Source organism: Pleurodeles waltl, chromosome 4_1 (assembly GCF_031143425.1).
Source record: "Pleurodeles waltl isolate 20211129_DDA chromosome 4_1, aPleWal1.hap1.20221129, whole genome shotgun sequence".
Lineage (NCBI taxonomy): Eukaryota > Metazoa > Chordata > Amphibia > Caudata > Salamandridae > Pleurodeles > Pleurodeles waltl.
The window spans coordinates 514367279-514390588 of NC_090442.1; the positions used below are offsets into that span (position 1 = coordinate 514367279).

The 23310-nt window shown below is 43.9% G+C and overlaps 1 protein-coding gene across 1 annotated transcript in view; it reads right to left on the reverse strand.

Annotated features, from left to right (window-relative positions):
* Nucleotides 1-23310, reverse strand: part of TMEM117 (transmembrane protein 117) — a 2258187-nt gene that overhangs the window by 1103065 nt on the left and 1131812 nt on the right. Inside the window, exon 4 of the mRNA XM_069228825.1 lies at nt 4241-4340. Within this exon, the coding sequence (XP_069084926.1) occupies nt 4241-4340 (100 nt within the window). The remainder of the gene's footprint in view (nt 1-4240; nt 4341-23310) is intronic.

Genomic DNA, 23310 nt, shown 5'->3' on the forward strand with positions numbered 1-23310 from the left:
GGATGGAAAGAAATCAGGTACCCAGAATCCTGCCTTGAGGATCTAAAGACACCAGAAATGACCAGAAGGAACTTTCCCAGTAGTTGGAGAAAAGTGGGACTGGAAAAAAGTAGGAATGGGCAATAAATTCTGCTCCACAGGTGAATTTGGCGGAATTTCGGCCACTCCATGTTATGCTTGTACTGCGGAGTTCCGGGCTAATTCTGCCAACCACCACGTTGTGGAATTTTCCCTTGCATGCAGCTCAGGAGGTTTGCAAGCATGAATTGGCACCCCAAAGCATGATTTTCAGTTGCTAGGAGGGCACCAAGTGCAATTTTCTCACAGTGAACAGTCACAGGTGTTCGGAACCGTCTGCTATGAGAAAGCTGCCAATCGGATAGAAAATCTACTTGAGCTGCAGCAAAATCAACTCAAGCAGCTGTGCCCTGTTGCACACCGTGTGTTGCCATTCATGCTGATTCTTCAGCAGAACACGAGCTGCCGGCACTAAAAATTTGTGTGAGCAGTGCAAAGTGCGAATTCCTGCCCGTTCACTGAACTCTGTTGAATTTGACAGAGCTTTCATGTAACTCCGCAACTTCAGCTTAGCCCTAAAAAAAAGCAGAGCCTTTTGAAGTGTAAAAAATGGTCTCAGCACTACCTTGTGACAAAGATCTCTTACCTCCTGGTGCCCTGTCTTGCTACAGTGTCTTGCACTGTAACACTGACAAATGTTGAGAACTAAAACTGACTAAGGGCCTCATTACAACATTGGCGGGCGGCAAGCGCCGCCCGCCAAGTTGTAACCGCTGTGCGGCTGCACTCCCGCGGTGCCCATTTCGACATCCCCGCTGGACCGGCAGGCGGAAACCGAGTTTCCGCCCGCCGGCCCAGCAGGGATGTGGGCTGCAACATGGGACCCGGCTCCAAATGGAGCCGGCGGTGTTGCGGCCCTGCGACGGGTGAAGTTGCACCCCTCACGCTTTACACTGTCTGCATAGCAGACAGTGAAAAGCCGCATGGGCCCTGTCAGGGGGCCCCTGCACTGCCCATGCCAGTGGCATGGGCAGTGCAGGGGCCCCCAGGGGCCCGCGACTCCCCGTACTGCCAGACTTTTCCTGGCGGTTCAAACCGCCAGGAAAAGGCTGGCAGTCGGGGACTCGTAATCCCCTGGGCAGCGCTGCTAGCAGCGCTGCCCTGGCGGATTACTACCGCCGGGGCATTGTGGTGGAAAAAAGCCGGCCCGGCGGTGCGACCGCGGAGCTTCCACCGCAGTCGTAATGACCCAGGAAGCACCGCCAGCCTGTTGGCGGTGCTTCCGTCATTTTAGCCCTGGCGGTCTTGTACCGCCAGAGTCAAAATGACCCCCTAACTTTGAAGAAAATGCCTTGGACTGGTCAAGGTAGCAAATTCACCCAAGCAACAATAGAACCTTGGTGGCAACAAAATCTAGCTTTATCCCACTTGAACATTTTGGCATATAAAACAATGGCTTCCATGGTAGCTCAATGATGTGCCAAACTTCAAGAAACCCTTGCCGGCCTTGGACCTTCCCCTCTTGAAGTATTTTGAATTTCAATTTAGAAACTAAATTCTATGGTAAAACCTTCACTCGTACAACACCCCAGGTGTGTCTGATGCTTGCTCCATCATGTTCTCCCTGAAATCACGTCTCAATACTCTAACTCACAAACTGTTGTTTTACAGTAATGCGTAATGTTTTGTTATCTGTATTTGTAAAGTGCACTGAGCACCTGGTATTGAGTAGGTGTGTAGGTGTGTGTGCCTATCCGTGTGTATGGTAAGTTCATTAATTCAAAAGCCAGGTCTTCAGTTTACTGTGGAATTCAAGCAGAGAGGAGGAGGAGGCTCTGGTGTGGAGAGGGAGGTTGTTTTTACGCTTCAGAAGAAGTGTCCTCCTGATCTGTTCTGTGTACACATGGGATGTTGGTGAGTAGACTCCACTACAGTGGAGGTGTCTGGATGGTTGGTGGAAGGAAATGTGACTGCTTAGGGAGGCCCGAGTTGTGGAGTGCCTTGAATGTGTGTGTGAGAAGTTTGAATTGAGTGCATTTGTGTAACGAAAGCCAGGTAGTTCCCTGAGGTGTGGTGTATTGTGAGTTATGTGTAGTGGGATGAGGATAAGTCTAGCTGACGAGTTCTGGATGGTCTGTAGTCTCCTAGTGAGTTGCTTGCTGATCCTGGTGTAGACAGGGTCCGATAGTACAACTTGCAGGTGACTAGGGCATCAGTATCAGTTTTTCTTATGCTGCTTGGGAGCCATTTGAAGAGCTTCCTTATTTATTTTTTCTAGGTGTGATTTGCCTTGAAACTTTAAAACATCATGGGGGTCATTACGACCCTGGCGGATGGCGGAGAACCGGCGCTAAGACCGCCAACAGGCTGGCGGTCTTACCTCGGGGAATTATGACCATGGCGGTTACCGCCATGGTCATCCGCTGGTTCTCCGCTCCGCCCGCCAGGGCGGAGACGACCTCCGGGCTGGAGACCTGGGTCTCCAGCCCAGCGGCCGTCACTATACCGCTGGCGGTATTTTGACCCGGCTTACCGCCGTGGATTTCCAGCAGTTTGAACCGCCATGAAATCCATGGCGGTAAGCACTATCAGTGCCAAGGAATTCCTTCCCTGGCACTGATAGGGGTCTCCCCCACCCCGACATCCTCCCTTACACCCCCCACCACCCCTGCCACCCCCCAAAGGTGGCAGGGCACCCCTCCCCACCCCGACCCCCAACATCACATAACTCATGCACACACGACACGCATGCAGGCACCACCAACACACACACGCACACACCCCGACATACATGCCAACATCCACACACACAGTCATACATGCACACCCACATTCACACATACACGCACACATCCATACACACATACCCACAGACATACACGCACTCATTCCCATACACACAACACCCCCGCAAGCATACACGCACTCACACACCCCCTCTACATACACACACGCACACCCCCATGCACCCACACAACACACAACACCTCCCCACCCTCCTCCCCTAATGGTAGATCGACTTACCTGGTCCGTCGATCCTCCGGGAGGGGATGGGAGCCATGGGGGCAGCTCCGCCGACACCACACCGCCAACAGAACACCGCCACGGCGAATCACAGGACGTGATTCGCTGGGCGGTCTTCTGTTGGCGTGGCGGTGGAGGTAGAGCAACCTCCACTTCCCCGCCGCCCGCCAGTATGGCTGTTGGCAGCTCTCCATCGGAAAAACGACGGAGAGCAGCCAACAGTCATAATACGCCGAGTGGCAAACCGCCTGCACAGGCGGTCTTCCGCATGGCGGTCCCTCGGCGGTCTTGAAAAAAGACCGCTGAGGTCGTAATGACCCCCCATATCTCCAATTGCCCGCATCAGATGTGAATGATTACACCTTTTTAAATTTTTGGTTTGGGAATTTATGTTCTATGCTTTACAAATGTTTGCACTGCTTGAATTTTAGATGGGTTTCTTGGGGAGGGGAGGTTGAATGTTGCTTGTGCCATAACTGCCAGTGATATTCTCCAATAATTATGTTTGTACCCTCTCCCAAAATCATGTGCCTCTGCAAATTGTTTTATTAAGTTGGTGAGTGTCTCATTTTCTCCAAATTAATAATCCAAATTCCAACAAGTATTTTGCTTCAGTTCATGTTATTCAATATCTTCAGTTATCATCCTTTGTCTGAAGGCAATTGTGCCTTTCGCATTGTCTTGTTACTTGCAATATACAAAAGAAATACTGATGTCATATGCCAAAGCAATTTGTCAACCAATTACACAGCCTGTTATAAATGTTAAAACAATACTTTGCATGCACATCTGTTTGCTGGATAGTGCACTTACTCCCCTGCATCTGCCCAAGGTTTTTCTGGTTTGACTTAATGGTGCTTTAGTGGCATGTGTGTCAATCTATTGTTCTCGAAAAATACAGTTAGTATTATTTCAGGATTCAGTAATACACAACATCTTTGTTCTCTGGTTTCTGATGTTAGCTGTTAAACTGTTGGTGCACTTACCTCAATAAATCCATATCAAGTGTATATTTTTACATGAAAAGATACCCTGAAAATCAATCTGTTAATATTTTTTGTTTATGTTTCCTCCTGCTAATGCATAATATATTTGTCAAATTAAAAGTGTTCAACTATCTCTTTGTATGAGCTGTGAATTTTAAGTTGACATAACAATTTAGTTTCAAAGGTTTTCATTATGTGATTTATTTCCTTACCATCCAAGCTGTGACAAAGTCTCCCATCCAAGTTCCAACTGCTGCTATTTTCATGAAGGTCTGATTCCTGATGCCCATATAATCTGTTATTATGTGTGATCTGTGGGATAAAGATAATTTAGTTGTATACTGAATTCTTAATTTGACTAGGGTCTAAAATGTCACTGACAACAATGTGGTAAATATGTATACTAACAAAAAAATAAGATTATTTGTGGTTTGAAAAATAAAATGAATGTGCAACGTACATTCAAAATAGAAGAGCATGTTAGTTTTGGAACATTATAAAACATACAGATTAGCTATTTTCACTACTGTCCTACAGTATAAAGTTTAACAAAGGAAAGTACATCAAGGGACACTGCGGATGAAAAGTTTATGTTTAAACTGCAGTTATATTTCAGTAAGATTTCAGACTAATTCAGAATTACCTAAAATAGTAATTTGTTTAAAGGAGCGAAAAAGGTTTTTGATTTAATATACATAGTTAATTTCACCTTTTAGCATGTTGAAAATGCTAACTTCAAAATTGACATATCAGTATTGTTAGCGCATCTGACCTTTATAAGTAAACTTGCAAGGGGATACGAATAGGTCGATGAACCTTTTGACTCGCAATTAAGATGTTATTACCATAGCTCCAGTACATAATCAATAACCAAAACACAATATCAATAATCACCAACAATCAATAAAATCAATAATCAATGGAGTCAGTAATTGTCACACACCATGACCTTCCAGTAATGAATAACCACACTATTTAGTAAAATCACTTACATTTATGCATTTGTTAAATGTCATCTAAAACGGTCGCCCTAGAAACCAAACACAAACACCAAAAATGAAAAGACTAAAAGTGCTTGTTAATCAAAATGGTGATAACAATAACCAAATGAACAAAGACGTGCTTACCAACCCCTATTAGGAGGAGTGGCTCCATAGGAAACGCGAGCCCAAGGACTGCACAGATACTATAAATTGTAGAAAATAATGAAAAAGATTGAGAATCTCAAAGTTAAAGGAGCAAATTCCCCAAAAAACTAGAACCTTTCTGTTTTTAACCTTGGTATTCATTTCCCTTTTCTGATTAAAATTATGATGGAGGTTGGAAATGATTAACCATTTATAAACCATTCTTTTTTGCTCTCCTGCCTTTAGACTGGTGGTTAGTCCCCTTCCACTAGTCATCCCTTTAGCTATTTCGGCTGACAGCTCTTTCTTTGGAGCACGTCAGGCATTGCAGTGCCGGCCTGACGTGGAGCAATTCCCGATGATGATGCCTGTCATCCAATGTGATGCTTGAGGGCTTTTGCTCCTGAATATCCAGGTTCCCTAGAACTTTTTTGTCTTTCAGGAACAGTGTACTCTTTTTGTGATTATGATTAATATGGGAGACCGTACACTGGACCTTTAACCTCCCGGTCCCTCCCACCCTTTGATTTTGTGACTTCGGTACAGTAGATTTACTGTGGGACCTTTTTTATATTTTATATTTCCTTTTTCTGACTCTCCTTGTCACCCTTCCTTGTTACCTACGGCACAATGGATGACTTTCAAGGACTTAGTTTCGATGATGACATAGGGGGTCATTCCAACCCTGGCGGTCATCGACCGCCAAGGTGGAGGACCACGGAAGCACCGCCAACAGGCTGGCGGTGCTTCCCTGCCCATTCTGACCGCGGCGGTAAAGCCGCAGTCAGAAAAGGGGATCCGGCGGTTTCCCGCCGGATTTCCTCTGTCTCCGACCCCCTTCCAGCCACCCTGTTTCTGGCGGTTTTTACCGCCAGGAACAGGATGGCGGGAACGGGTGTCGTGGGGCCCCTGGGGGCCCCTGCACTGCCCCAAGCATGATTTTCACTGTCTGCTTAGCAGACAGTGAAAATCGCGACAGGTGCAACTGCACCCGTCGCACCCCTGCAACACCGCCGGCTCCTTTCAGAGCCGGCTTCTATGTTGCAGGGCCTTTCCCGCTGGGCCGGCGGGCGCTCCTTTGGCGGGCGCCCGCCGTCCCAGCGGGAAAGCCAGAATGGCCGCCGCGGTCTTTTGACCGCGGAGCGGCCAAATGGCGGTGACCGCATAGCGCAGTCATAATGACCGCCATAGTGTCTGCCATTTTACAGACACCCTCCATCCTCAGTAGTGATGGTTCAGCTCCGACTGTCAGTCTTAAAGAAGACTGGGACAAATTATCTACCCTTAAACGTGATCTGATAAAAACAGTCATGCATGGAACCATCATGACAGAATATCTACGTGCCAACATTGCACCCAATGGACTCCTAGTTTCTAATTTACCGAGAATCTTTTTGACTGATTTAGCCTTTAGAAAAGATTGGGCACAGATAGCGTGGAAGTGTACCAGGGATTGGCTGGTTTTAATCATCAATACTTCCAAACGCTTGGCGGATTCCATAACGATTCAAATCAATACAATTGAAAACACTTTGAAGACAACGGTCACACTAACAGCCTTTAAAAGTCGCCTTACTGAGATTAATGCCGAACTTAATGAAACAAAAGATTTTTTGACTCAACAAAAGATCACGAAACTCCAGAAAGACATTCTTAAGTTCAGTAGGGAGAAGGTCTATCCATATATCAGAGACGACTACGAGATGGACAATCAATCACGCTCCTCAGATGATTCCACTGCTTCGAATAAGAAAACACGCAATTATAGCAGTGGGTCCTCTTCTGATGGTTGGAGCACAGACGACAACCAACCTCATCCTTTTTGTAATTACTCACCTTTCCCAGTCAGCCACCAAATGCCCTGGCAACCTCCCTACCCATTTTTTCAACCTCGCCCCATGATGCCATACATGCCTTTTTTAGGCCGAGGCAGGGGCAGAGGAAGAGGCAGAAGAAGAGGAAGAGGAAGACATATTCAGTGGTCTCGAGAGGAACCTCAAATGGTAACGAGGAGTCAAACCAAGAACCCTCCCACGAGAATTTAGTGGTTAACCTGTCTTCAAAACAACTTACAGAGGCTGAAACAAATGTGCTTAATAAGGGCTTGGGTTTTGTACCAACCCCCAATGAAGATTTATTTCGATTACATTCTGAATTAGCTAAATTCTTTCGAAAGATACGATTACACTTCTTCTTCAAGGACAAACAGGTGAATGAAGCACCAGCTGACTCCGGGCTGAAAAAACCTTCCACCTTTGTTCCTCCTTCCACTTCAATGCCCAGTGAAGTACTCACTTTTGAGAAAGCTATAATAACTGACTTGGAGCTCTTACATCCGAAACATCCCTATCACAACATCTCTACCATAGAGAAAAGGGTGTTACAATCTCGATCAACAGATTCCACCATCACTATTAAACAGGCTGACAAGGGCGGCGCCATTGTCATTCTAAATTCTACTGATTACAGACATGAATGTCTGCGTCTTCTAAGTGACTTTACTTACTATGAAAAAATATCATGCGATCCTACTGGGCGATTACAAATTGAGATTAGAACTTTAATTGAAGAAGCAAGAAACAATTCATGGATCTCTGTTAAAGAAGCCGAATTCCTTGATACTTCCCATCCGCGGACCCCATATTTTTACTGCTTACCTAAGATTCATAAAGGTACACTACCCCCACCAGGCCGTCCGATAGTATCCGGTCAGAGTTCAGTTCTGGAACCTCTATCAATCTTTTGCGATCATTTTTTGCAACCATTGGTGAAGAACTCTGCCACTTATTTACAGGATACAAAAGATATCTTGAATCTGATTGAAGATATCAATAGTACTGGGCAGGTACAGGGTATCATCACCTTAGATGTTGAAGCCCTATACACTAACATCCCACAAGAGGCCACCTTACTGGTTGTGGAATCAGCACTTTCAGAAAATTCTGACTCTCTATCTACTCCTGTATGTTTTATCATGGATTGTGCTAAACTGGCTCTTACAAAAAACTTTTTTCTATTTGAAGACCAGCTCTTTCCTCAGATACGCGGTACATCGATGGGGAGCACTTTCGGCCCTAGCCTGGCTTGTCTATATATGTATGACTTTGAAAAGAAACACATCTTACCATCATCTAATCCTTTCCAAAATCACATCAGACTGTGGCGGCGATATATTGACGATATCCTGATTATTTGGCAAGGTCCTTTGTCCACCACCAGTGACTTTGTGTCTTGGATCAATACTATTGATCCCTTTTTGAAATTCACGTCAACAGTATCATCCACCCATTTACCATTTTTAGACCTACTGTTGACTATTAACAATGGGAAATTATCTACTTCAATTTACCATAAACCAACTGATAGCAATAGCCTACTGTTATATGAGAGTCACCATCCGAAATCCCTACGGGACAACTTACCAGTAGGTCAATTTCTGCGACTCAGAAGAAACTGTAACACATCCTGTGAATTTGACCTCCAAGCTGATGTTCTACAAGCCAAACTTTATGATCGACATTACCCTCCACGTGTCATAAACCAAGCGCGTAAACGAGCTAGAAATAACCACCGGGGTGCCTTGTTAGAAACCATTGAAAAACCTCCCCAAACCAGATTAACCTGTGTATCCACCTATACCCCCATGTCTAACCATATCAAGAAACTGATCAATTAAAGATGGTCAATATTGACTAGTGGGGGAACTCAGGTACAGTGACCTTTGTTTGCCTTTAAACGTACTGCTAATATCAAAGATATGGTGGTCCATACACGTCCCCGAACAACACAGATCTCAACACAGAGAACGGTATGGGATCTCCCACCGGTCACAGGTCACTACCCCTATGGCCTCTGCAACGTGTTTTCTTTAACGAGACATCTGACGACACTTAATTTAGAACCCATCGGCACCTGGCTACTTAGAAAGCACACCAACTGCAATACAAAATATTGCATCTATATGATTACCTGCCCTTGTGAGTTGTGATACATTCGTATGATATCACGACCAGTGAAGATACGCATTAACGAACATAGGAGCAATATTAGATGCAAGAGGATTACTACAAAATTGAGCGCACACTTTCTTGATATTCCCCGTACTCCAGATGATTTATGGTGGACCATTTTGGAGGCACCAACAGCACGACCTGAGGATCCTACATTCTTATTCAGACTCGAACAGAGATGGGTTTTTAAATTGAAGACCCATGTACAGGGTTTAAACGATGATAGACCCTGGGCTCTGGTTACCTGATGTCTATTTAATTAGTTTTAATTGTAATTTTTTTCATCTTCCCAGTGCCTTGTGCTTTTTGTATCATTTTTTGGTTTACTTCAAACCTTCTGGTTTTAACTTTTTTAATAATTATTTCATCTTTACTTTTTCCTATGTGCCTTTAAATAGTGTGTTACCGCTGTTCCTCCAGTAACTCGTCTCCTTAATATTGGAGTTCCGAGTCCTTCTTCAATTTCTACAATCCTCCCTTGTAACAGAGTGTTGTCCTTCCTTGTTTGCAGTACCACTCCGCAATGACGCGCAAACCGGAAGCTACGTGCTTCCGTGTCAGCTGGGCGCGTATATGGTAGACTCCGGTTGCATTCCCTGTCATTCTACGGGAATGCGCACCGGAGGGTAGGTCCTTCGTTGAGGACGTCAGATAAATTAGTAAGTACTTAACAGTGCGCTAGTCTAGATGCTACGCTGATTGCTCTTGCCAATTCTTGCTGTATACTCACCCCGATTTTGGCGATCATGCGATAATTTTTAACTACCTCGTCTACTTACGATTTGCCTATTTTTGAGCTATTATCTTCCACTACACGGGTTGGCGGCCCCCTTTTTACTCGAGGACCGACCGCTTTTTTCTTGCCACCGATCTAGAATGGGCACTGGATGGCAGATCTAGTATTGAGAACCTTGGACTCATTATTAAGTACTCTAAGGGACACTATCCTATATGTTGTACTATATGATTTCTGGTATTTGAGATTTTCTCCTTTCTTTGAGACAGTGTAATGTCCTTCACATTACTGTCCCTAGATTTCAATGGTTAGATTTATTACCCTTATCCACGGACTGTGTCTGGCTATTTCAAGCTTGGGAGCTCATTTCTAGTTTTTTGTGGGAATTTGCTCCTTTAACTTTGAGATTCTCAATCTTTTTCATTATTTTCTACAATTTATAGTATCTGTGCAGTCCTTGGGCTAGCGTTTCCTATGGAGCCACTCCTCCTAATAGGGGTTGGTAAGCATGTCTTTGTTCATTTGGTTATTGTTATCACAATTTTGATTAACAAGCACTTTTAGTCTTTTCATTTTTGGTGTTTGTGTTTGGTTTCTAGGGCGACCGTTTTAGATTACATTTAACAAATGACTAAATGTAAGTGATTGCTTATTCTTTTCTAAAGTTCATTGGAGAAGCTATTTTCTGGTCCTGAAGAAGCGTCAACGGATCCATCTGGACCTTTTAGACGCAAAACATGTCGACCTTTTGGTAGAGGCACCACACATTTTGGGATCCTCTATGGCTATTTTGAAAGTTGTTGAGCATTACACTCAACTTTGACTTTCCCTTTCTGTTTTTAACCTTGGTCTTCATTTCCCTTTTCTGATTAAAATTATGGTGGAGGTTGGAAATGATTAACCATTTTTAAACCATTCTTTTTTGCTCTCCTGCCTTTAGACTGGTGGTTAGTCTCCTTCCACTAGTCATCCCTTTAGCTAGTTCGGCTGACAGCTCTTTCTTTGGAGCAGGCATTGCAGTGCCGGCCTGATGTGGAGCAATTCCCGATGATGATGCCTGTCATCCAATGGGATGCTTGAGGGCTTTTGCTCCTGAATATCCAGGTTCCCTAGAACTTTTTTGTCTTTCAGGAACAGTGTACTCTTTTTGTGATTATGATCAAAGTGATTATATACATTCAAATTCAGCAGAGAAATTTGTCAAACATTATTCCCTCTTAACGTAATTTCATTAGTGAGGATCCTTAATTAACATCAGATTAGCATCAGCATGTTGGGCTTCATGCAAAACAATTTAGTAACACAAATTTGGAAAAAAACATCTAACTATGGCTCTATCAAAACAGTGCAGTTGGTACCTAGAAAGGAAAAGCAAATATGTACAATAATCAACAGTCTAATTCATAATACCTATCCTCAGTGCGGATCAGCAAGCAGAGTCAGTCTTTGTCTTCAGGACATCAGTTGATCAGCAAGACATCGGGATCCAGCATCAAAGTTCAGAAAACGCCAAGTCTTTAAGCATTAAAGTTAGGCATGTTTCTTGTAAAGATGCAAAATGGGCAAGAATGAGCTGTCCCTTCCCTGTGTAGGTCTGTTAAATTAAAACTACTAAAACTATTTCCCAAATCCCTATTGGTCAGTTATCGCATGTTCACACTTTGTCCAATAAAAATAAAACTCCAAATCTATGAATTCTATTATTACTCTGTTCACATGTCGTTGATTGGTCCTGCAATGTCCTCATCATCTGGTTTGTCAGGTAACAATATTGTTGCAGCTTCCACTCCAGTCAGTATCTCCATTGTTCTCCCCCTGAGTAAGCCAGTCTCACACGCATTACACACAAAGGGGGTCATTCTGAACCCGGCGGGCGGCGGGAGCCGCCCGTCTGGGGGGAACCGCCAGAATACCGCTGCGCGGTCAAAAGACCGCCGCGGGTACTCTGTGTTTCCCACTGGGCTGGCGGGCGACCGCCAAAAGGCCGCCCGCCAGCCCAGTGGGAAACACCCCTCCATGAGGATGCCGGCTCCGAATGGAGCCGGCGGAGTGGAGGATGTGTGACGGGTGCAGTAGCACCCGTCGCGAATTTCAGTGTCTGCTAAGCAGACACTGAAATTCAGGGTGGGTCCCGCTTACGGGGGCCCCTGCAGTGCTAACTATACAAATTAGCTATGATATTCACCCAGTAACTTTCGAAGTTTCACCATGCCTGCATCATATGCAAGATGTCTGTCCCTTGTACCTTAATTGCAGGGCAATTCAGTGATTTATGCAGGTAGATTCTGTTAGGTTTCAGTGGCATTAAGTATGTTGAGTGCATAATGTTGAACTGGATTAACAGGAATCTGGTATGCTTTTAAAAAAAAAATAACTTTCACAGTCTACACTAAAGAGAGCCTCGCTCTCCCTTGCCAGGCATGATCTTGGCACGAACTGGCCCGTTTGTAGTCACAAAGAGACCAAAACTTTAGGAATTATCCTTTTCTTCCATGAGGAGCTCCACTGGTGTCACACAAGGCTCCAGGACCAAGGAGGAACCTCTTGGGGATCAGAAACTCACTCCATCAGAGACCAACTGGGCTCAGACATGTGCAGTTGTAGGCACTGGTGTCCCTATAGCTCTGAAAAACATGCCAGCTAACTATCTCTTGGAAACATTCATGTAGCCTGGGATGAAGGAAACATGCCCAGGCTTCCTTCTCAGCCAGCAGGGCAGGCATTCTTCTGTAGTGTCCACAGGTCCAGGAGTGTACTGATTAGTGGGACTCAGGGCCCTGGTTTTATTCCTGGTCCCAGCTCAGAAGTGGAAGAAGTTTCTGGAGCCCCTCCTCACAGAAGCAGCAGGAATTTCCTGCCACCGTGCCCTGATCCCAGGATGTCCAGGGGCTCAATAGGGTAGTGTGAAGTTCTTTGTGTTCGTGGGGAGGCGGTGTCTTTGAAGTGCAAGTGTGACAGGTGACAGCTGTACCCCTCTTTTCAAGTTTGGACGGCCCAATTTGCTAATACTCAGGCCCATCTTTTGTATGGCTGTCTGGGGGAACTGCACAAAGGCCAACTGCAAACTACACCGAGTAGTGTGACAAGAAAAAAGCCATCTTTCTAAAACTGGCATTTGTAGAATTCCGACTTTACCATTAAAGAAGATTTTAAATCACAATTACTTATACACCAAACATGAAGTTTCTACCTGCTCACAAACACAAGTTTTGACTTATTAAATGTAATAAGGTAACCTAATGTTATCATATGGGAGAGGGAGGTCGCACAATAGTGAAAAACAAATTTGGGAATTTTTCACTATCAGGACATGTATAATTTAAAAGTACATGTCCATCTTCTTAAATACACTGCACCCTGACCTATGGGTTGTTTAGGACGACTTATAAGTAATACAAAGGGAGTTTTAGGCCTGGCAAGGAGTTTATTTTGCCACTGAATTGCAAGTTTAACACTGAATGCACGCTGCAATGGCAGACCTCAGACAAGTTTTAGGGGGCTACTTTAGTGGATGGCACAATGAGTGCTGCAGCCCCCTAGCAGGATTTAATTTATAGTCCACTAGGTATATGTAGTACCAAATACTAGGGACTAACAAGTAAATTAAATGCACCAACCAGGTGTGACCCAATTTTACTATGTTTAGGGAGAGAGCACAATCACTTTAACACTGATCAACAGTGAAAACAGTGCAGAGTCTTAAAAGCCAACAAAAGCAGGTTCAGCAAAGAAATGCAAAGGAAGGTGAACATCTGGGTTGACCCTGCTGAGTGCCATGTCCAGCAAAGATCTATTGTTATTCACAATGTTTCAAGTGAAAAAGTGGGTATGCCTTGTTTTACACCAGGTTGTGAAGCATACAATTATGTACAGACTACCAAAGGTAAGACACAAGGTCAACCCTGAACATCACACAATTAGCCTCAGCTTCTATGGGTCAATAATGCCACCACAAAGAAACTCAGCATTGCAGTTTTCCTGCATGTGGGTGGCTTGTGGAACCTGCTAATTCTTAAGAAATGCACTGAGGTCACCAGAAAAGATTGATGCCAGTCTTTTGTCCTTTGTGTTGTTCATTGTGGTGGACAATATTGAATCATTTGAGTGGTGTCGAACACAAAGTAAGAAACATATTTCCAAAAAACAGTCAACTGAATTGTCCAAACTGAATGTGAATTGGATCATGCTGTTATTACTTTCACATACAGAAGCACACATAAACGTGCTTGTAAATGAACAAATATTAACAGATGATTTAGACAGAGCGTTGAATTACAAAATGACAGTTGCAAGACTATCAGTAGTTTTAATTTGTCTTAGACTTAATGTACGTTGTTTTTATATATCGGCCTGCACTGGTTTTCATGTAATAAATAGATTGAATATTTTTAAGATTAAATAAATAAGATAATTTGTAAGCGCTTTGGAAACTTTGCCCAGTAACAAGTAAAAATTATTTAACCTGCATAAATTGCAAAATACTTATTGTAGGGAACAAAATAAATCAGATCAAGAAAGTTGATAACTAAAATAAACATTTTGAAATACGTTCTTCAAAAAGCAGCACTTCGCCAAACAGTGGAATCTAGGAGGAGCAGCACTGTTCACCAGCCACAAAAAGCCACACCTCCTGCTGAAGTTGGATGTGCTTAAGCTCATGTAACAATACCTGGCACAATTTTTTTTCATCCAGTTTTTTGGGAGCCAATGGATACCATGAAAATCCAAGGGCGTTCAATCCAGTACTTTCTTGTTTGCTGCAGGCTCAGAGTCAAATCACTGCTTCGATCAGTCCAATCTCTGTTTTCAATTACATGCTTTCTCCTGCAAGCATGGAGTGCACCTACACAATGAAGTAAGGCGTAGTGGGAAGCGAATGAGTGTATGCCGATCAAGGCTGGATCTTGAACCTAAATATGGTGTAACGACCAGAGCTGCTGGCTTTGGAGCTGAGGAACCAGATTCAAGTCTTGGTGTCGGCTCAACATCTTGTGATTCTGGGAAAATCACTATTTATACTCTGTTTGCGCCATTTTTTCTAACGCAAATGTGGTGCAAACCTAACTCCATATTTATATTTTGACATTAGACATATCTAACGTCAAAATATAGGAGTTTGCACCATTTTTTGGATGCGTGCACCTACCTTGCATCAACGAGATGCAAGGTAGGCGTTCTCATCTAAAAGATTGTGCTACCCCCCATAGCCCCATATTTATCCCCCTGTGCTAAAATTGATGCACAGGTGGGAGGAGGGGCAAAAGCTTGCTTTGCACCATTATTTAAAGCCTGGGTCAGACCAGGCGTTAGGGGACCTGTGGCCACATTTCCATGGTTATACACCATGGAATGTGTCCGCAGGTGCCCTTCCCAAGCCCCAGGAACACCCACACCAGAGGATGAGGGACCCCATCCCAGGTAAGTAGGGTAAGTACTGGTAATTATTTTTTAACTTTTTTTTAAAGTGCCATTGGGGGCCCTAACTTAGGGCCCCCTGCATGGCACAGGGTGCAATGGCAATGCCTAGGGGGACACGTGTCCCCTGTGCTGGCCATTGGTGTGGTGGGCATGACTCCTGTCTTTCCTATGACAGGAGTCATGTTTTTGGTGGTTGTGCACCAGGAAATGGCACTAGTCTGGTTAGAGGCTTTTTTTTGCCTCTTACCAGGCTAGCGTAAATTTTTGATGCACAACCCCATCCTTCCCTACCCCACTCCCACCCAGCTAGCCTTTTTTTTAAGACACTAGCCCAAGTTTAGCACTGGCTTGTGCCAGTCCTTTAATATGATGCCTGTCAGGCGCTGTGGAATGGTGCAAGCCGGCGCTATACTTTTTGCCGCAATACTGTGTTTGTGCAGTTTTGTGGCAAAAAATATAAATCAGGCCCTTAATCTCCCCGTGCCTACTAAAAATGAATGTGTCCTTGGGAAACATAACTGGTGCTCATGTAAAGCACTCCAATACCTTTGGATCAAGTTTGCACTATATAAAACCAAATATATATATATATATATATATATATATATATATATATATATATATATATATATATATATCCTTTTCTCCTACAAAGCATTCCTCTCGTTTCTCATGCTTTTTTGTTGTAATAAAGACCGGGTGAGTGAGACTATATGCTCATAATTTTATCGTTTGTGCTCCTCACTGTGTATTGAATGGGTCTGATTCACAAAAAATGTGCAGTTTACCAGGAGTGTATATACAAATGCTGTTTTACAGTCACCATCTAATCTTCTACTACAAGAAAAGGCTTGGCAAACTTTAATTATCTTCTCTCTGCTCTAGATAAAGAATGGATGAAGTGTACCATACCAGGCATGAATATTATCTTATGCGTTACATGTCCCCCTTCTAACTTAGGATTTAGATAGGGCTCTCCTAGGCTAGGATCATTATCCTTTTTGTTGTGTGCCCACTGACCCTGAGAGACTGTAAAAGTTGGCTGTTGTTGGACTTGGCCCTTTCTGCAGGGTCATCCCCAAATTTTAGCCTTCAGCTTTCTGAACTGTGAGAAAACAGGGCTGATTGCAGAGGTCCACTAACTTTTTGTCCCCATTTTTCACTTTTTGCTGTTGTTTTCCTGACTCTAATGGTGCCCTGGGTACTGCTAGCCAGTACCAGGGCCTGTGTTCTGTGTAAAATAAATATGCAAGTTAGGATAATTATAATTGGCTATGTCAACCTACCTATAAGTCCCTAGTATATGGTAGGGTGTGTAGGTTTAGGGACCCTACCATAGCTAGTGCACCCATAGGTGCACCGCTGAGGTGCCCAGGGTCATTTTAAAGGCGAAATAGCTAACCAGAGTCTCCTGCATCAAATCCTGAAGAAACTGACCAGCTGGCCACTGTCCTGCTGAAACAAATCATCAAGGAAGCGGCTAAGTCCGAAGGTTAACTTTTGACCGATGCCTCCCGCTTGCTATAGCTGACCAGGGCTCCATCGCTGTCGGCCTTAAATTTTAACTTTGCCCTGGTCGAGGTGCAACCAGATAACCAGATTGGCGCTTTTCGTTTCTATGCATTAGGAAACAGTCATTCTTTAAATATTCTTATCTCCGGTTCCCCTTATCCGATCTTATTTGTTTTGGTGTCAGTGAAAGATAAAAATATAATTTATTCTTATAAATTGGTGTTGGATTTTTATTGTGTATTGTGTTTTACTTATTTACTGTTTTGTGATTTCTAAATGCTCTACACACTCGTCTCCTAAGTTTAGCCTTGTCGCTCGTGGCCAAGCTACCAAGGGTTGAGCTGGGTTTCATTTATTGAGACCTAACTGGACCTAAGTGGAGGTTAGTTGCCTATTGCTAAGTGTAGGTACTTACCTGCCCTTATCAATAAACCACTTTCCAATACGAACCCGTTTTTTTTAAATTTATTTTTTTAGATTCTACACACTACTAACCAGTGCTAAAGTGATTGTGCTCTCTTCCTTTAATATTGTAAAATTAGCTTTCAACCAGTTGGGACATTTGATTTACTTCTAAGCCCTAGTACTATATGTAACCTTTCTTGTTATTATTTATAAGTCACCTCTAAGGTAGGCCCTAAACAGGCTAGATGGCTGGGTACAGTGTATTTACAAAGTTCGACATGTACTTTTAGGTTTTACATGTCCCAGTAGTGAAAAACTAATTTTTTTACTAGTGCGAGGACTACCTTTCCCATATTATAACATGAAGTTAACTTATTACACTTATTAAGTGCTAACTTTTAATTGGAAGCAGATAGGAATATCATGTTTGGTGTCTGGGAAATTGTTATTAAAAATCATCTTTAATGGTGGAGTCAGATTTTAAGCTACAACCTTGACAATGTCACTTTTAGAAAGTTGGCATTTTCCTGAACTTATTGTTTTGTGCCCGTTCCTGAGTGACATGACAGGGTGTAATTGGCAGCTGGACCATTTTTATTAAACCCACACAGCCACACAATAAAGGGATTAGGTGGGTCTGGATGAGCTATCAACTGGCAGGATACGGCTGGCAGAGTCGGGCACAGCCCGACTTGCAACTGAATAGGCTGTGCCCTGCCTTCCCACAAAGAACTTGTAAATATTGCATTTTTCATGCTGCCAGCTTCTAGCCAGGGCAGGGGAGGCAGGAAACTTAAAGGATATCAAATGGGGTTCCCTAGAAACTTCCCTTATTCAATGTCTCACCAGCTATAAATATTGGATCCACAACCCCAACTATTTAGTATACTCCCGGACCTGTGGATACTACAGAAGATGAACTGCTGTGCTGCTTTGCTACCAGGACAGCACCCAGCTGCCCTACTACTCTGCTGCTTGCTACCTTGCTTGTTGAGAATTGAGACCCTCCATCTCAGACTGCAGTGACTCCAAGGGCCAGCTAACTGAGCTAGTTCTCCCTGCAACAGCCCAGCTGACCTTCTGCCTGGACCTGCAATTTGCTGGACCTGCCCGAGTCCTGCTGGCTTCTTCTGGAGGGAGTTCCTGACCCCCAAGAGGTGAAACACAGGACCTGGACCCTTGGTGTGGCATGGGTTGAGCTCCTCTCCGAGGAAAAAGAGAAATTGTGTTATTTTGGGCTCTTTGCAGGAAGGACTGCCACCCGCCAATGCAAAGCTCTGGTGAAACTGACTCTTCGCACCACAGCAACCACCAAGGATGCCTGGCAAAGCAAAATATGCACTTCGCTCAACAGCACTGAAGCTCCACCGTCCACAACACCCCAACAGGAATGTTGTGCTACAGCTATGACTGTCTGTGATGCCCATCCTGCTCTTCATGCTACCATGACCACCATCTGCAACACTCTCCCTGCTCCTCACGGCAGCCTCCACTGCAAATGGAATTCTGCACAGTGGACTTTTAAAGGTAACTCTTTCAGCGGGATTAACCTCATCCCTGTATCTGGCCCATGCTCCACTGCAGTCAGCCTTAACTTGTGATTTACACGCGGTCTCACACAACCAGATAACCATATGTGGCTTGTTGTGCTTTTAGGCACTTAACTTTTATGAAACCTTTAAAATTTCATCTCTCTGGTTCTACTGATTGGATTGTTGTCATTTTGGTGTCAAATTATTAGTTACATTTTGTTCTATTTTACTAAATTGGTGTAGGATTTTTCTTATGTTTTCAGATAATTAATGTTTGACTTGCTGCATAAATACTTTACACATTGCCTCTAAGCTAAGCCTGACTTCTTTGTGCCAAGCAACCTGAGGGTTAAACCCATGTTAATTTGGGGTCATCCTGACAGAGATTGTGGCTGCTGCTTAAGTAGGGGTTCACCCACCCCCCGCCAACAAGTACCCCTATTTTCCAAGAGTTGCAATATGTGGCCGAAACACATCAATACTAAAACTTACTGTGAGAAAACAGGGCTGATTGCAGAGGCCCCATAACTTTTTGCCCCCATTTTCCTCTTTTTGCTGGTGTTTTCCTGACTTTGTTGGTGCCCTGGGTACTGCTAACCAGTCCCAGGGCCTGTGCTCTGTGTAAAATGGATATGCAAATTAGGCTAATTATAATTGGCTAAGTTAACCTACCTATAAGTCCCTAGTATATGGTAGGGCATGTAGGTTTAGGGACCACAGCAAAGGTGGTGCACACCTAGGTGCACTACTGAGGTGCCCAGTGTCATTTTAAAGGCAGGCCTGCTTTGCTGGCTGCTTTTAAATTAAAGTTATATGCAAATTCGACTTTGGAATTAAAGGTACTTCCAAAGTCTTAAACTACCTTATTTTTACATATAAGTCACCCCTAAGGTGTGCCCTATGTGCCCCTAGGGCTGGGTGCCATGTAACTATAAGCAGGGACTTTATAAAAATAGATTTATAAGCCCTGGTGAGGTAAAAACAGCCAAATTTGTTTTTCCCTCATTGAAGTAAATGGCCTTCATAGGCTAGAATGGGCAGACTTTATTTTAAATTTTAAAGTCTCCTTAAATGTTACATACCAAGAATTAGGTATCAAATTGATTGTTGTAATAAATCCCACAACTTCCAGTTGTTGGATTTAATATAACTTGTCCAGGTAAAAAGTTTAGACTTTACCTAAAAAGTTGCCAATTTCAGCTCTGCATTGTTTTTACTGTTGTGCTCTGATTGGCCAGCCTGCAGCAGCTTCTGCCAGGCTGCCTTGATGAGGTGTGAAGTGGCCTGACTTCACACAAAGGAATGTGCTTGGGGGAGAGAATCTCCCCTCAGCAGATGGTGAGGCAGGAAGGGGGAGGGCTGCCAAACTGGTCTTCAAAGGCAGAGAAGGACATTTGCAGCACCCAGCAACACCCCCACATCCTGCAACCCCAGACAATTAGGTGCCCCCTTGATTAGATTAGGAGAGGGCAGGAGAGGGGTGTGTTTATGATTTTTAGCCACACCAGTGGGTGGGCTCAGCCAGATGTAACCTCCAAAAATCAGATTCATCCATGTTGGATTTTTAGAGACTGTTGCCTTCTGGGATGGATTTTTGCCACACTTCCCAGGAAGTGGTCATCACAGGGGGACGACCCTGTCCCTGATTGGAGAACCAGGGCCCCCCTGCTTTTCACCCAGGAGCAAGGATAAAACTGGCAGACCTGCACCCACGCCTCAGATCCCCACCAAATTTCAAGAAGAAAGAACTTAAGGAGAAGAAGGACTGCCCTGCTGGACCCCTGGCCTGCACCTGGAACCTGCACTCAGAAGGACTGCACCAGCTGCACACTTGGGCTTCACCACAAGAAGGACTTTGCCTGGCTTCAACTGGTTCAAGGAGGGACTCCCTGTTTGCTACAGGTGAAAAATTGCTAACCAGAGTCCCCTGCACCAACTCCTGAAGAAAGCGACCAGCTGACCACTGTCCAGTGGCCAAAAAGGAGTTTGCGCCAGGTGCATTCTGGGAGTTGAAGTCCGCACCCCCCAAGGACCATCACAGAACTTTTGGACCCTTGGGGTGAGCTGTGGACCCCAAAAGAACCTTAAAAGAACATCTGGGTGAAGCCCCAGAAGTTTGGAAAAGATTTGAGAATTTTTGGAAAAAAGCTCCAGAGAGGGACCGACCCGCCGCGGAAATTCTAGCCGGCTTGCCTCAACCGCGACCCGGCCTGACTTTGTGGTTCGTCCCGGTAAAGAAAAACATCCAAAAAAGAGACTAAGTCCGAAGGTAAAAAGTTGACCGGGACCTCCCAGCCATCGTATCCGAGAAGGGCTCCATGGACGTCGGATCAAGATCCAGGTTTACCCCGGTCGAAGGATTTTCATCTCGCAAAAACGACTAAGTCTGAAGGTAAAAGTCTCCACCGAGGAAACCCACATCGCGTATCCGGACAAGGGCTCCAGGAGGTCGGATTCAACTGGCAGGTTCGTCACGGTGAAGAAAAACTTCAAAATAAAGACTAAGTCAGAAGGTAACTTTTTAACCGAGGCCTCCCGCGACCTGTAGCCGAGCAGGGCTCCATCGCGGTCGGCCTGAAAGTTTGACTTTGCCCCGGTCGAGGTGCAACCAGATGACCCGATTGGCGCTTTTTGTTTCTAAGCGCTAGAAAAGTAATAATTCTTTAAAAATTCATATCTCCGGTTCCCCTGAACCGATTTTAATCGTTTTTGTGTCATTTTAAAGATAAAAATATAAACTATTTTTATAAATTGGTTTTGGATTTTTAAACTGTTTCCTGTGTTTTATTTAATTACTGTTTTGTGATATTTGAATGCTTTACACTTTGTCTCCGAAGTTAAGCCTTGACGCTCGTTGCCAAGCTACCAAGGGTTGAGCTGGGATTAATTTACTGAGACCTAACTGTACCTATGTGGAGGTTAGTGGCTTGTTGCTAGGTGTAGGTACCTACCTGCCCTACCAATAACCCATTTTCCAACACTTACTAATACACGCATGTAGGGAAAAAAATCTAAAAACTCCTGGTACTCCATTTTTTTTATCTTGTCAAAAATAAAACAAAACAGTTTCTAGGGTAGACCTTAGACAATTTTAAAGATGACATCTAATTCAGAGAATAATATGAAGAGCTCCAAAGTTTGGTTGAGCATGTCCTAGTGGTAATTGTTCTGGCAAGAGATAAATCATCCTATGTTGACAGTGTGGGTGAGGACGTTTTACCTAATGACAAAAGAGATTTTTCTGGGGTTCATGTAAAGGTCCTTAAAGCCTCACTTGGTTTATACGCAAACTTTTTATCTTATGACACTGCCCCCATTTTGTGCTTTATGTGTCTCTACGGAAGTAGCTTGCAGTGGCAGCTACTCAGAAGACGTCCCTTAGTGTAACTTGTGCAGTGAGTAAAGGCGGCACTGAACCTTTTTTTATTTTAGACCACGTGTGTATAAGTGTATAACTACGTCTGTTTTCCCATTCTTGCAGAGGTTTGACACAAACTCTTTATCTGCTGCTACAGCGCCTGTGTCTGCCAGAGGGAAGTGGTGGGCTGTGGGTTATAGAAGGAAGGATCCTTGTAGTGTGAAAATACGTGAAATCTCCTATGTACATCATTTCAAGTTAGACATGGCTCAGCCTCGATAAAAATGTTGCCAGCCAATGTATTTTGTAAGCACTGGAAAAGCACAGGTAGCTGCACATTTCTGAGGTGCCGAAATGTGTAAACACTGATTTCATAAATTGGGAAATAACTGGACTATAGCCAATGTACCCAAAAATAAATACTGAAAACGGGAAGGTCAATTTATGATGAACCGTATGAGCTCTGCATCCTTTAACTGGCAAAGTGAAACACGATCTTAAGAGCAGAGAGTTGGATTCATACCACTTAAAACTTCTCACACTTATCTCTTCGGTCTTGAGGTCACGGTTTTAGCAACATTCAGAAATCAGGCTGAAATATAACGGGCCCGAAAGGAGGAGAGCAATAAATGACGCTTTCGGGCTCAGAAACGGAATGCATCTGCTGTACACATTAATCCAGAGCAATTCCCAGAAGCTTTTTAATGGGCAATGTCTAAGTCAACAGGATATTCATGTGGCAGCACATCTCAGGCCACCTGAAATCAGACGGCTTTTGCGTGTTGCAGTGTACGTTTTGTTTTAGCTCTGGTGGCCACTTTAAATGTTTGCTCCCGTTTGTCATCATTACAATACCTATCGTGGTAATAAGTCTTCTCCTAGCTGGATGTTCCCGAGCTAAATGTAAAAACTTGACACTTGTCATCAATTGAGATATGTGTGCAATTTCAAAACAGGCGTGGTGCCAACTTTGTCCGCTACTAATGATCATGATGTTGCTGTTTACTCATCTAACAAGGAAAGTCAGGGTTTATGGCTATAAGCAGGGTAGTTTGACATCTGCACCTCTCGTTTGCCAAGAAATGAAATAAAATATGTATTGCAATAAAAATAACTCCTGAATCCATCTCTGGCACATTATGCTGGCATACTGACTAGAGCATCTGAATATTCTTCTGCTGGGA